We start from the raw sequence: 15,682 nt of genomic DNA, 5'->3' as shown, positions 1-15,682 counted from the left end.
ACCAAATGAGGTTTATGCCAGGAATGCAAGATTGGTTTAACATTAAAAGTATCAATGTAATTCACCATATTAATATACTAAACATGAAAAAAACATGATAATCTCAATAGATGCAAAAATTTTTTTGAGAAAATACAGCATCTGTTCTTCAGAAAAACTCTTGGAAACCTAAAACTAAAAGGGAACTTCCTCAATCTCATGAAGGGCATCTACAAGAAACCTACAGTTAACATTATACTTAATGGTGAAAGACAATGTTTTTCCCCTTAGTTCAGAAAAAAGGCAGTTATGTCATCTGTCACCATTTCTAGTCATCATTGTAGTGGTGGATAACTTACTTCCAATGCAATAAGTAAAGGAAAATTGATAAAAGGCATCCAGATTGAGGAGGAAGAAATAAAACTTTATTTGCAGATAACATGATTATCTATGTAAGAAATCCCATGGAAACTTTGAAAAGCTAACAGATCGACATTCACAAATAAATTGTATTTCTACATAGTCACAACAAACAGTTGGTAATGGAAATTCAAAAATACAATTTATAATATCAAAATTATGAAATATTTAGGGATAAATCTGACCAAAAAATATGCAAGAGTTGTACACTGAAAACTAGAAAACACTGCTGAGAGAAATTAAAGTAAACTTAAATAAATGATGAGATATACCATGCTCATGGATTGGAAAACTTAATATTGTTAAGATATCAATTTTCCCCAAATTGACCTATAGATTCAAGACCCTAACCAGACAGGTTGCACTTATGGACATGAAACTATAGACAGTTTCACATTTATTCAGTATTCATAAATCTTTATTTAGCACCTATTTTGTGTCAGCCTCTGGAGATATAGTCATAGACAAAACTAAAATTCTACTCACACCAATTCCAACGTGTGTTTTTTTTTCCCCATCACCAAGCAATTCTCAGACATCAGCTGAGTGTCATATAGTTCAACTCAATTCTGCCACTATCTACCTGGCAATAATGTCAGGTCTCACACGTTAAGGGTTCAGTCCTCTCAGACTGCCTGTCTGGCCCCACTTCAGATGCCAATTGCAAGTCCTGGTTGTCTACCTGTGCTTCTGACCTACTTGCTATAGACTGGAGGTTCCAACAACCCCCTCCTTGGGTTTGATTAGTTTACTAGAGTGGCTCACAGAACTCAGAGAAACATTTTACTTACTAGACTACCGGTTTATTATTAAAGGATATAACTCAGGGACAGCTATATGGAAGAGATGCATAAGGCAAGGTATGGAAAAAGGGCGCAGATCTTCTGTGCCCTCTCTGGGCACATCACTCTCCCCATACCTCCACATGTTCACCAAGCCAGAAGCTCTCTGAACCCCATATTTTTGGGGGTTTATTACATAGCCATGATTGATTAAATCATTCATTGCATAGCCATGATTGATTAAATCATTGGCCATTGGCTATTGATTCAACCTCCAGCCTCTCTCGCCTCCCCAGAGGTTAGGAGGCATGGGACTGAAAGTTCCAACCCTCTAATCACATGATTTGGTTTTCCTGGCAATCAGCCCCCATCCTTAGGTGCAGTCCAAAAGTCGCCTCATTAACATAACAAAAGACACCATGCTCATTCTCATCACTTAGGGAATTCCAAGAGTTTTAGGAGCTCTGAGCCAGAATTGGGGATGAAGGCCAAATACATATTTCTTCTTATAAATCACAATATCACAAAAACGAATAAAATATATGCCCTCATAGAACATATATACTATGAGAGAAAGACAGGAAAAAGGAAGAAGAGAAATCAAGGATGGCTCCTAAATATTTGATTTGAACATGTGAAGTTGGAGGTGGCTTTTAAGCCTCTCGAAGGGGAGATTTCAGGTAGGCATAAGGAATTAGGGGTCAGAAATTCAGGGGAGAGATGAGGGCTGGAGATATAGATTTCTCAGTCAACGTCAAATAAATGGTATTTAAAGCCATGAGACTGAATGAGACCATTTGAGGAAAACTTCAGAAAGAAAAGGCCCAAGGCCAAACCCTTGAATATTCCAACATTTGGAGGCAGGACAGAGGGAGAGTATTCAGTAAAGAAAATAAAGAAGTAGTGTTAGTGAGGTGGGAGAAATGATCTTTTGTGAGATGTTCTAGAAGCCAAAATAAGGAAGTATTTCAATTTTCTTAAATGCCGTTGAGGTCAAATATGATGAGGACTAAGAAAGTCCATTTAATTTTTCAACTGAAATTTCATTGGTAACTTGACAAGAGCAGTTTTAGGAGTGTAGTTATGGTCAAGAAGCCAATTAGAATGGACTGAGGAGACAGTTGGAAGTGAGAAAATATAGACAGCAACAAGAAACAACTCAGAGAAAATTATTCTATGAAAGAAAGCTAGGAAATAGAGCAATTGCTCAAGTGAGCTACTTTTTAAAGATTAGATATAAAAATATGTCTTTATGACATTGAAAATGCCAGTAAAGTTAAGGGCTACTAATATCAAGCGGGCTCTTAATGATGCCAGGCAATAGTACCACATTTCTGTAATCCATTCACTCTCACCATTCCTAAATAACATTAGGATCTCAGATGCCATTGATTATAAGATACATCATTATTTTACATATTACTAAGAAAGAAAAAATATGCTGCCAATTAAACTATGGCATGCCATCATTTGTAAGAGCAATTTCACAGATGTTGAAATATGAAAAAGTATTAGAATCAATGTAATACACTATTTTCTTTCCTCAAACCTGTAATACCTTCTCCCCATCTTCACTTTGAGCTTCCTATTTCACTGAGAAAATAGAAGCACTCAGGTGAGGATATCCTCATTCTCCCACCACCAAATCTGTCCACGTGTCTGCATCTGTACCTATCGACTCTGCCTCTCCCCCCCCTTTTTATAAACATCTTTATTGGAGTATAATTGCTTTACAATGCTGTGTTAGTTTCTGCTGTATAACAAAATGAATCAGCTATATGTATACATATATCCCCATATCTCCTCCCTCTTGCGTCTCCCTCCCACCCTCCCTATCCCACCCCTCTAGGTGGTCACAGAGCGCCAAGCTGACCTCCCTGTGCTATGCAGCTGCTTCCCACTAGCTATCTGTTTTACATTTGGTAGTGTATATATGTCCATGCCACTCTCTCACTTTGTCCCAGCTTACCCTTCCTCCTCCCTGTATGCCTCCCCTTTTATTTCAATTAATAAATTGTCCATACTCTTGCTTAGAACTGATCCCCCCGATTATGTGCTGGATTACATCCCTTCTTTCCTCAAGGACTTTCCTCCTGCAACTGTCGTCTTTCCTGTATTGTCCATTTCCCCCTCTCCACTGTATCATTTTAATTAGGATACAAACACTAATTTCTTCCATCTTAAAAAAAAATTCTGGACCCCAATTCCATATGCAGAGGACAGCTTTATTTTTCTACTCATCTTAAAAAAGCAAAACTGAAGAAGTTGTCTATATGTATTTGCTTTCTCCCATTGTTTCATCCCACCCTTACCTAACTCTTATCAGACTTTATCAAACTTCCATCACTACACCAAAAGGGCATGTTTCAACAACTCCCACACTGCTCAATCCACTAGCCAATTATTAGTTCACATCCTACCTGACCTATCAGCAGCATTTAATGCAGTGGATCACTCCTTCCTTCTTGGAACATTTTCTTCCCTTGATTTTGCAGATTCAAACCCTCCTTCTTTTCCACCTGTCTCACGGATTATTCCATCTCAGTCTACTTTGTTGGGTTCTTTTCATCTCCCTGACCTAAGCTAGTGTATGGCTAGAAGAAACTGAACTAAGGGTAAATTATTCTCTTTAGCATACTGCTGATTTAGATTTTCCAGTATTTTAAAATTCTGGTGTCTATACAGATGGCCAAGAGGTACATGAAAAGCTGCTCAACATCACTAATTATTAGAGAAATGCAAATGAAAACTACAATGAGGTATCACCTCACACCAGTTAGAATGGGCATCATCAGAAAATCTAAAAACAACAAATGCTGGAGAGGGTGTGGAGAAAAGGGAACCCTCTTGCACTGTTGGTGGGAATGTAAATTGATACAGCCACTATGGAGAACAGTGTAGAGGTTCCTTAAAAAACTAAAAATAGAATTACCATATGACCCAGCAATCCCACTACTGGGCATATACCATGAGAAAACCATCATTCAAAAAGACACATGCACCCCAATGTTCATTGCAGCTCTGATTACAATATCCAGGTCATGGAAGCAACCTAAATGCCCATCAACAGATGAATGGATAAAGAAGATGTAGTACATATATACAATGGAATATTACTCAGCCATAAAAAAGGAACGAAATTGGGTCATTTGTAGAGACGTGGATGGATCTAGAGACTGTCATACAGAGTGAAGTAAGTCAGAAAGCAAAGAACAAATATCATGTATTAACACATATATGTGGAACCTAGAAAAATGGTACAGATTAACCGGTTTGCATGGCAGAAATAGAGACAGAGATGTAGAGAACAAACGTATGGACACCAAGGGGGGAAAGCGGGAGGTGGGGAGTGGTGGTGGGATGAATTGGGAGATTGGGATTGACATATACACACTAATATGTATAAAATAGATAAGTAATAAGAACCTACTGTATAAAACAATAAAATTTCCAAAAAAAAAGCTGATGTCTTTCATTTTAAACAAAAAGGATATATACATCTCCCTTTTATAAATGACCCTGTCTCTCCAAACGGCCCCAGAGATACTAATCCAGGAATCTCCCCCTAAAGAGGCAGGAGCATGTGACGCATTCCGGAAACGAGCTCCATGGGCCTTATGGGAAATGTAGTGCCCGATGAATAGCCTGCACCGCGGGGGAACTTGGGAATCTCTGGGTGGGCAGTTACTTCCGCACACGCGCAGTGGGGCAGTAGCGTGTAGTCTGTAATTTTCCAACCAGCACTGTATGAAGTGAGAGTCGGGGTTTCGCCCAGATCTGGGAGATCTCTGTAAGCTGATCTCCAGCTTAGAGTCGGAGCTGGGAGTGTGGCAGTGAAAGACTGGCAGGTATGACTCTGCAGAACTTGGGGGACATAAGGGAAGGGCGGGAAGAAAGGGACCGGTTTATTGGCTTACTGAACTGAAAAACCTTAAAACTCTCACGTGCGGTGACTTCGTGTTTGGGTGTGTGGGTCCTGTCCAATTCTGGAGTAGTTCAGAGAAAGCAAGAGAAGGGCCCGACCGCCACTCAGAGGATTCCTAGATCCCGGCTGGGGCTAGAGCAAGCTCAGTTTGCATTCCTGCCCTTGTAAGTAAAGGACACTATGTAGAAGTCTGTGCATCAAACTACACCTTCCCTGATTACAGGAGCACAGTTGGTCCTACCAGAACCATTTAAAACCATTTACAATGGTTTAAAATTAAACCATGTTAAGGGATCTAGGAATAAAGTGATTCTAGAGAAACTTCGATGCACTCTTAGGGTATTATCACAACAATCATCCGAATTTTGCATATGAATTAACTGAAGCTGAGAGAGGTGAAGTTAACTTGCCTAGACTCAAACAGTTTAGTATAATAGAAGATCTGAGATTCAAATCCAGATGAGTTTTCTTCAAATCTCATTTTTTTCACAAGATGAAAACAACCTGCAAAACAAAGCGTTGGACATATTTTCCTTTTGAAATATTTGAGTAATGTATGCTGAGTAAAATTCGGTGTGTCTTTTTTTTTTTTTTTTAAGGATCTCTTGGTGAATCTTCAGATTTTTCCAGTGAAGACGAAATAAAGCTGGCGGTCCATCTTGCACATTTTAGCCTTTCTAGGGCCCTAGCAGTGCTGGTTGGAATTTCAAAAAGCCTAGACTGGGCTCATAGGAGATGGTGAATTCCGAGGGGGAGGAGGAGGGAGAGGGAGAGACAGATTTAGAGTCTAAACTGAAGACTCCAGCTTAAAAAAAATCCTCACCTCCCCCCTCTCCCCGCCGGGTCCCTGGATCCGGCCTTCTCAAGAAACCTATTTGAGATCTCTTACTCCAGCTACAGAACAGAGACCAGAGAATCACAGGAAGGAATGACTTCTAAAGATACTGAGCTTCGGAGGTCAGGCTTTTAGTTATCCTTTTAACTCATTCATTATTTACTTAGGATACAAGTATTTGTATTTACTTAGGATACGTTTCTGGGAGAAAAAAAAAGTCACTGGTTTAAAGGTTAACGACTTGCTGTTAGGTCTGTAGGACAGAAATGTACAAGATACTTATCTAAGCTCCATATATTAATAACACAGAGATCATTGCTTATAAAATATAGACTTTTCTGACTTGCTAGAAATGTCGTTCTCCCACTGGGTGGCATTTTCTGAGACTGCAGTATGTGTGCTTCTGTTTTCACAGAGCAGGGTTCTACACTGCAGTCCTGGTGTTTCTCATGTCTTTACTCTCTTCCCCATTTCTACTTTCATAGATCTCTGTGTAAGAGCTGCAAAAATGGTCAACTTAGAGGTAAGGCATCCATTTATTGCTATTTAAATCTCTTAAAAAATCCATATAAGGACTTCCCTGGCGGTCCAGTGGTTAAGACTCCGTGCTTCCACTGCAGGGGACGCGGGTTCCATCGAGGAACTAAGATCCTGCATGCCGTGCGGCGCAGCCAAAAAAAAAAAAAAATCCACATAATAAAAAGGAAATGTATAGTCAGGGAAAACGTAAATTGAATAGATCAGGTCCAAAAGTGCTAAGTTGATATCCAGATTATAGGGTCTGCACTTAGCTGGAGCTGCATATGTATACCCAGTCTTTCTGGTGATCATAGAAAATGGATAGCCAACCTTTTAAAATACTGGCTTTGTCCTTGAGAATAAAGCAGAACAATTCCCCGGATAAGTAAATTTTTTCTTGGCACAATTCTCCAAAGAAAATATCTTACAATGGGTTTTCTTTTCTTTTTTCTTTTTTTTTTTTGCCGCACCCCGAGGCTTGTGGAATCTTACTTCCCCAACCAGGGATTGAACCCACGACCCAGCAGTGAGAGTGCCGAGTCCTAACCACTGGCCCACCAGGGGATTCCCACAATGGGTTTTCATAGAGATAGTGTTGGAAACAATATTGACAGTAACAATCCTGTGATGAATATAACATCAGTTTTCCTATGACTTTCTTTTTATAAATTTTTATTTATTTATTTATTTGGTTGCACCAGGTCTTAGTTGCAGCTGGCGGGCTCCTTAGTTGTGGCTCGCCTGCTCCTTAGTTGTGGCATGCAAACTCTTAGTTGAGGCATGCATTTGGGATCTAGTTCCCTGACTGGGGATTGAATCCAGGCTCCCTGCACTGGGAGCGTGGAGTCCTAACCAGTGTGCCACCAGGGAAGTCCCTCCTGTGACTTTCTTAGAGTGTTCCCTAGAATAAGCAGAGAACATAGTGCCAAGAAGTGCTATATGAACTCAATTTGTAAGTCCAGGTACATATCCTTTTCAATATTCACCTGGATCCATAAGTAAACCTTGCTCCTTTTCCAGAGTCTCAGCAATTCTTGAGCATTTTCTCTTCCATGTGAATTTAAAAATCAGCTTGTCAAGGTCCATAAGGGGGTATGTTACGTATTTTTATTGTGATTGCATTACACTTTTAGATTAATTTGGAGAGAATTCATAACTTTTCAATAGTGAGTTCTCCATTTTTTTAAATTGAAGTAGAGTTGATTTACCATGTTGTGCCAATGTCTGCTGTACAGCACAGTGACTCAGTTATACACATAGAGACATGTTTTTTTCATATTCTTTTCCATTTTGGTTTATCACAGGATATTGAATATAGTTCCCTGTGCTATACGTTAGGACCTTGTTGTGTATCCATTCTAAATGTAATAGTTTGCATCTAACAACCACAAACTACCAGTCCATCCCTCTCCCTCCCCTCCTCCCTGTTGGCAACCACATGTCTGTTCTCTATGTCTGTGAGTCAGTTTCTGATTTGTAGATAGGTTCATTTGTGCCATATGTTAGATTCCACATATAAGTGATATCATATCGTATTAGTCTTTCTCTTTCTGACTTACTTCACTTAGTATGATAATCTCTAGTTGCATCCATGTTGCTGCCAATGGCATTATTTCATTCTTTTTTATGGCTGAGTAATATTCCATTGTATATATGTACCACATCTTCTTTATCCATTCATCTGTCGATGGACATTTAGGTTGTTTCCATGTTTTGGCTATTGTGAATAGTGCTGCTGTGAACATAGGGGTGCATGTATCTTTTTGAATTATAGTTTTGTCCGGGTACATTCCCAGGAGTGGGATTGCTAGATCATATGGTAATTCTATTTTTAGTTTTCTGAGGGACCTCTATACTGTTCTCCATAGTGGCTGTACCAACTTACATTCCCACCAACAGTGTAGGAGGGTTCCCTTTTCTCCACACCCTCTCCAGCATTTGTTATTTGTGAGTTCTTCATTTTATTCATTGTTTTTTGGTCCTTCATTACAGTTTTATAGGTTTATTATGGTAATTCTTTTACATTTCTTATGATGTTTATTCTTACATATGGTTTAATTTGCTATTGAGAATGGAATGGATCTTTTTTCATTATATTTTCTAATTGGCTATTCTGGTGTAGAGGAAAGTATGGATTTATCTATTTGACTTTATGTCAACTTACAGAACTCTTACTAAGTCCAAGAGTTTTTTAGTTGATACTTAGATTTTCTAGATAGACCATCATATACTCTTCAAATGGAGTTTTGTCCCTTATTGCCTAATATGTAGGCTCCATATTTTTTCCTTGTCTTATGTCAATGGACAGGACTTCTAGTAACTATAATTTTGAATGTAATTTCTAACCAAAATCTTTTTTGTTCCAGTTTTAGTGGGAATGCTTCCAGTGTCATACTGTTTCCTCTTGTAATCTGGTCGATAGTTGTTTTTTTGTTTTGTTTTGTTTTTTAAATCAAGTTAAGGATTTTTAGCTTGTTAAGATTGTTTTCATAAATTGGGAACTTTCTTTCTCATATCATTTTTTTTATACCTGTCAATAAAATAATATATTTTTTCTTTAATATAACAGTTTAAAGAATTTCTAATACATTTCCCAATATTGAACTATCTGTGCATTCCTGGTTGGTAAACCCTGCCTAGTCTCTTAACTTTTTTTTTCAAAAAAATATTTATTTATTTATTGGGCTGCACCAGGTCTTAGTTGTGGCATGTGGTATCTTCGTTGTCATGTGCGGGATCTTTAGCTGTGGCATGCAGGCTTTTTTAGTTGCAGCATGTGAATCTAGTTCCCTGACCAGGGACTGAACCCAGGCCCCCTGCTTAGGGAGCGAGGAGTCTTAACCACTGGACCACCAGGGAAGTCCCTCTCTTAACTTTTTAAAGGGACAGATAGTAAATATTTTAGGCTTGAAGGCCATATAATCTCTGTGGCAACTACTCAACTCTGCTCTTGTAGTTGAAGTAAACAAATGGACATAACTATGTTCCAGTTACATTTTATTTACAAACACAGGTGGTCAACCTGTGCGTTGTAGTTTGCTGACACCTGCTTTATATGGTCTTAACTATCTTTGCAGTAGGCATGTTACCACATGCCTTTTTAATTTCAGTTTAAGTTAAACATGATTTTGACTTTATGGTTGAGAGGATGTATTTTATCATATTAAAAAATCTGGGGGCTTCCCTGGTGGCGCAGTGGTTGAGAGTCCGCCTGCTGATGCAGGGGACACGGGTTCGTGCCCCGGTCCGGGAAGATCCCACATGCCGTGGAGCGGCTAGGCCCGTGAGCCATGGCTGATGAGCCTGCGCATCTGGAGCCTGTGCTCTGCAACAGGAGAGGCCACAACAGTGAGAGGCCCGCGTACTGCAGAAAAAAAAAATCTGTATTTTTCTATTTTATTATGCTTATGTGAGTCTGGCGTATTAACCTTATAGCCCCTCTAACATCTTATTACCTTTACATGTTTGTTTTGCAGGATCTAATAGATTGTAAGATCTCTGAGGGCAGTAATAATTTTATTTTTTGTTATCCCTAGTACTGTACTTGGTATGTCCTCATTGAATATTGTATGAGTGAATGAATGAAGAACATATAAGTAATATTTTAAAATAATTTTTAGACATAATTCACATATTACAAATTGACCCCTTTAAAATGTATACAATTTAGTGGGGTTTTTTTTAGTATATTATCATAATTGTGAAACCATCACCACTAATCTCAGAACATTTTCATTTCTCTCAAAAGAAACCCCATATCCATTAGCAGTCACTCCCCATTCCTTCCTTCCCCCAGCCCTGAATTACTTTATGTTTATATGTATTTGCCTATTCTGAGCATTTCATACAAATGGAACCATACAATATGTGATTTCTTGTGACTGGCTTCTCTCACCCAGCACAAAATTTTCAAGGATCATCTATGTTGTAGAGTCCTTTTTATTGCTGAATAATATTGGATCATATGGATGTACCTCATTTTGTTTATCTATTTATTAGTTGATGGGTACCCATATTGTTGCCACTTTTGCCTATTATGAATAATTCTGCTATGGGCATTTGTGTATGGTTTTTTCTTTGGCGGGGGGATGTATGATTTCAATTCTTTTGCATATATACCTAGGAAAACTTGCTGGGTCATATGGTGACTCTATGTTTGACATTTTGAGGAACTCCTGAACTGTTTTCCATAGTTGCTGCACCATCTTACAGTTCTACCATCAATGTATGAGAGTTCCAGTTTCTCCCTATCCTTATTAACACTTATCATTGTCTGCCTTTGATTTTAGCCATCCTAGTGGGTATAAAGTGATACCTCATTGTGGTTTTAATTTGTATTTACTAATGATGTTGAACATCTTTTCATGTGCTTATGGACCATATCTGTTTTTGGAAAAATGTCTGTTCAAATCCTTTGCCCATTTTTAAATTGGGTTTTCTTTTTATTGTTGTGTTGTAAGAATTCTTTTTATAATTTAGATGCAAATTTCTTTTTAGATATATGATTTACAAATATTTCCTCCTATTTTGTGAATTGTCTTTTTCACTTTCTTCATGGTATCCTTTGAAGCTTAAAAATGTTTAATTTTGGTGAATTCCAGTTTATATATTTTTTTTCTTTTGTCACTTACACTTTTTCTGTCATGTGTAAGAAACCATTGCGTAATCCCAGGTCATAAAGATTTACTCCCTTGTTTTCATCTAAGAATTATATACAGTTGACCCTTGAGCAACACGGGTTTGAACCGTGTGGGTCCACTTATATGTAGATTTTTTTCAATACATACATACTACAGTACTACATGACCTGTGGTTCGTTGAATTCGTGGTTGTGGAACCACGGATATGGAGGGCTGTAAAGTTATGTGGATTTTTAACTGTGGAGAGGTTGGCACCCCTAACCCCCAAGTTGTTCAAGGGTCACCTCTAGTTTTAACTCTTACACATAGGTCTCTGATCCATTTTTAGTTCGTTTTTATATATGATGTGAGGTGTGTGTGTTGAGGGGAGTCCAACTTCATTTTTTTGCATGTGGAGATCCAGTTGGTCCAACATCATTTGTTTAAAAGACCATTCTTTCCCCCATTGAATTATCCTGGCACTAGTTGAATATTTTTAATATAATTTTTGTTTCTATCACAAAGTATATTTCTGAATCAGGTGTACAGTAGTTATCATACATTACTTTCTGAAAACTCAGCAATGAACATGATATGATCCTAAGAGGCTGCCATGATTCTCTTACAAGTCCCCAAATGATGCATACTTTAGTTTGAAGATCCATGTACTATTACAGGGATCAGTGACACTCCAGGATGTGGCTGTGGAATTCACCCCAGAGGAGTGGCAGCTGCTTGACTGTGATCAGAGAACCTTGTATTGGGATGTGATGTTGGAGAACTTTAGAAACCTCATCTCAATGGGTAAGGACAGTGGGTGGTAACTTTTCAGTGTAACTCATTATGTTTTAATAGTGCCTTCCTTTAAGACCTGCGAAAGCTGTGAACATTCTGAAGCATTAGTAAGTTTGTCCCTGAATTTTAGTGGTCAAAGATTCTTAATCCCCTTTGGGGATCAGGTAGTATGTTTAATGCTTCTGCCTCCCAAATGAAGAAGGGTCTTTTCTGTCTAAAGCTTGTCTGTCATCTTCACAGGCCGTAAGACTCCAGGAGGCAAACCCGAATTGTGAGGTAGTCGTTTGTTCCTAGCACTTTGTCCCCAGTTCTGTGTTGTTTCCCATGAACAGGGTGTCCAGTCACCAAAACAATAGTGATCTTCAAGGTGGAGCAAGGACAAGAGCCATGGATGGTGGAGGGAGAGAACCCACGTTGGCGCTCTCCAGGTGAGTCAGAGAAAGCAGGTAGATGGGAGTCTCTGGAACTGAGATCCCAGTTGGTGAGTGAGGGACAGGCACCTCTGAAATACTTTTCAGGAAGCACCTCTTAAAACTACACACCTTTGAAAGTGACTGGATACACCTGACACAACATCCTCAGATCCCCAGGTGACACCTTCACTTCCACTCTTCCACGTGGCCGCTCTTTCTGTTTCTCAGCTCTTGTGTGGGAGGATGTCCTTCCTCTCCGCTCTGGCTCCTCGCGCTGCCTGTTCCATCGAAGTGCTTGTTGGTTCTCTCAGTCCCTGGAATCCTCATTCTTCTTCCCTCCTCAACATGGTGGCAGATCTTTCCATACATCTGTTTCTAATAATGTAGTCAGATTATGTGGATTTGAAGTCTTATTCCACCAACCTCTGTCTAACCTAATTATTTTGTAGCACAACTTTATTTATAAAATAGGGATAATATGACTTTACCTCAGGTTTTTGTAAAGATTATATGAGTTAATACAAGCAAAACCCTTCATATAGTGGCAGACAGTAAGTGTTCAGCATATGTTAGTTGTTTTTATTTCAAAACTTTTATAACATGTTCTTCCTAATTTTTTTCCTTTTTTAAAAAAACTCGTTCCTTTTCTTGCAGCATATACTCCCCCTGTGTACCCTACCTTGCTCCTCTTTAGTCTTATGGCTAACTTGGGGTATCTACCTTCTAGTGCATCTTTCTGCTTCACTTGATAATATTGATATCTTTTGGAAATTGTCCTCGAACTTTATTTGAATTAGTTCCTCACTAATCTGCCCTCACCCTTTCTCACAGCTTATTCACCCTTTGCTGTTTGACTTCTCTTCCATCTTCTGAAGTTCTGTCCACAGTAACTCCCTCAGAAACTTCATCACTCTAAAGACTACAGTTATTTATTTTGTGCCATCCCCAGCATCTTTTCCTCACCAGCTTCCCATTCCCTTGATTTTACCCTACCTGGCCTTATTGTCTGTTTTATCATAGGAACCAATTTTTAATATTCTTCAACCCTTTACCTTTATCCTTACAATAAAAGGTAGTGACTGGTCTCCTGGTCTGTAGTCACAAAATCACTGTGGTAAGCAATTTGGCTTTTTCTCTTAAGAATTTCTCCTTAAATACTATTGTGACTTATTACCTATAATTTCAACTATTAGTTTATCCAAGACTGGCTCAAAATAAAATCTTCCCTTTGCACAGAGTCCATAAAAGAAGTATGTTTCAAATGATTAAGATACCAATTAAATGTGTTTTAGATTCCCTGGAAGCCCAATTACTACTGGCATAAAACAAATGAATTTTAACTCCTGATATGGTATCTTGGCTGTTTATGTAAATACTTATATTGCCAATTCCAGCCTACTTTCTGGTTTATCTTAGATGTTCTTGCAAGATTTATCTGAATTATTTCATTTTGCTTGTCACTCTTCTGACAAACATGTTATTCCTGTATCACCTGTATTATGGTATTTAAATGGCTTATCCCTCTGTATGTGATCCCATGTTTATCCAGAATTGTCCATCTTTTCCCTATTCCATGCAATTAGACTCTTTAGCATCCTCTGTACACAGTTTTCTTTTCTGCCTTAGTCCTTTTGATTCTGATGTGCTCCATCTAACTAAAACCGTTACCGAAAGCTCAGCCTCTCTGTACAGCAATGCTGAATCAAATCACAGAGTTTTGGGTGAAGTAGAAGAGGATAGCTTTATTGCTTTGCCAGGCAAAGGGAGACACACTGGGCTTCAGCCTTGAAAAACTATGTGTCTCTCCCCCAGAGGATTTGATTAAGGGCTTTATAACAGGGGTTCAAAGGTGGGGTCCTGACAAGATTAGGGTGTAAACAGGGCTTGCACTCCCTCAGTCTCAGATTGTCTTCTCTTAATCTTGTTGAGCTTCTCTGGTCCCTTTAATCCTTCCTCAAGGTGGTTTCTTAGCTGCTCCTCCCTTGATTAGCAACTGTTCAAATCCACCCTTTGGAACTCAGGGATGGTCATGGAGGCTGGAGTCTTGCCTGGAAGAAATGGTGGACAAAAGGAGGCCTCAGCGTTCAGGCCTCATGGTTTCAGTGCCTGGGAGCCCCTCAAGGCCCCACTCGGTTTCAAAACCAGCATGCTATGAAGTCTAAATTCAGTTTTCTCCTCTTTCATGGTAACTTTAGCCTACATTGATCTCTGCCTTCTTTGAATTCCCATCCCAACTCTACTATGGCTCTGTCAACGAAAACTTGACATATACTATCTTAGATTTTTTTTTTAATCCTGTGGCTTTTAAGACTTTTTAAAAAAAAAAAAAAAAAAAACCTGTGGCTTTAAGGCATGTTTTCTCATGATTACTCCCTGAAGAGAAAGTCCAGTATCATTTTTTTTCTTCACACCATAGCTGAGCACATCATGGACATTCAATGAATATTTAATTAATTCATTTTTGTAAAGTCAGGGATTGTAGGGATGTTTCTTATCCTTTCATTCAACAAGGCTTTTTTAATGTTTCCTGAGAAGGATTCAAATAAAGAAAAAAAAATTGTTTTTCCAGGTGTGTAAATTGTAGTTGAAAAGGCAAAACATAGCCATATATTTTAAAATTTGATGAATGTGGAACATTTGTTCAATGCACAGTAACATTGTGGTTTTAATCTAGTTAGTTGTCAAAATAAATGGTTTAGGTAGCAGTGATGACTGTCTTAGAAGTTCAGAGAAAATGGAGCCTAAAGTTTAAAGTAGGCAAAGACTGGAGGAGCCTTTTTTTTAAGATCATGGAACAATGGCTCCTCCCTAAAGGATATCTAAATACTGGATAGGATGAGAGAGGATGAAGGAGGGCAAGTTAAGGTGGGGAAGGAACATGAGCAAATGATTGTAGCTATTTAGAATCTAGAATCCTTGGAACAGAAGTAGGTATTTGTTGAGGGCTAGAGTAGTGCATGCTTAGATACCATGAGTGAATTCATTGTATTGCATATTTTTGTTCACCAGGCTGATTACCCTGGATTTTTCAGTTGGTTATTGTTGGCCAAGGTAACACAGGATGCTGCTTCTCATTGGTTGAAGTAGAGAGGAAAGAAGACAGGAACCCAGTCCCCACATTTAGAACCACTCAATAAAGAAATGTGTATTAATGGCTATAGCCCACTACTCAGCCAGCTCCACAGAGGATAAGGCATGAAGCAAAAGGCTGGGGTATTGTAGTAACTCCACATGGAAGGAAATTCACAAGTGGGGAATTATAATCCCCTCCCTAATTTTTTTTTGTTTTTAATGGAACAGTGGATTGGGGATTTATAGGGTTTTGAGATTAGGAGTTAAAAATGTGACTTCAGGGGCAAAGAGGCTTTCTGGGGACTAGTTTGTTAGGCAGATTG

General features: G+C 38.7%; 1 protein-coding gene across 11 annotated transcripts in view; it reads left to right on the top strand.

Moving 5' to 3' along the window:
• Window positions 1-4,897: 4,897 nt before the first annotated feature.
• Window positions 4,898-15,682, top strand: part of ZNF684 (zinc finger protein 684) — a 31,908-nt gene continuing 21,123 nt past the window's right edge. For 3 of the 11 annotated variants that reach the window (XM_060140413.1, XM_060140407.1, XM_060140404.1), the window contains exons 1-2: window positions 4,898-5,029; window positions 6,427-6,464. Coding sequence is in view for 8 of the 11 variants with exons in the window: in XM_060140407.1 (XP_059996390.1) it covers window positions 6,450-6,464 (15 nt within the window). In the remaining 3 variants the exon portion in view is untranslated. Of the gene's footprint in view, window positions 5,030-5,973; window positions 6,064-6,426; window positions 6,465-7,484; window positions 7,553-11,756; window positions 11,884-12,206; window positions 12,303-15,682 lie in introns of those variants that run through there. The other 8 variants (XM_060140408.1, XM_060140414.1, XM_060140406.1 and 5 more) reach the window with 7 other exon arrangements.

The sequence above is a fragment of the Lagenorhynchus albirostris genome, chromosome 2 (assembly GCF_949774975.1).
Source record: "Lagenorhynchus albirostris chromosome 2, mLagAlb1.1, whole genome shotgun sequence".
NCBI classification, from domain to species: domain Eukaryota; kingdom Metazoa; phylum Chordata; class Mammalia; order Artiodactyla; family Delphinidae; genus Lagenorhynchus; species Lagenorhynchus albirostris.
The sequence above is the reverse complement of the archived record's forward strand: the minus strand, read 5'-3'. Positions and strand labels throughout refer to the sequence as shown.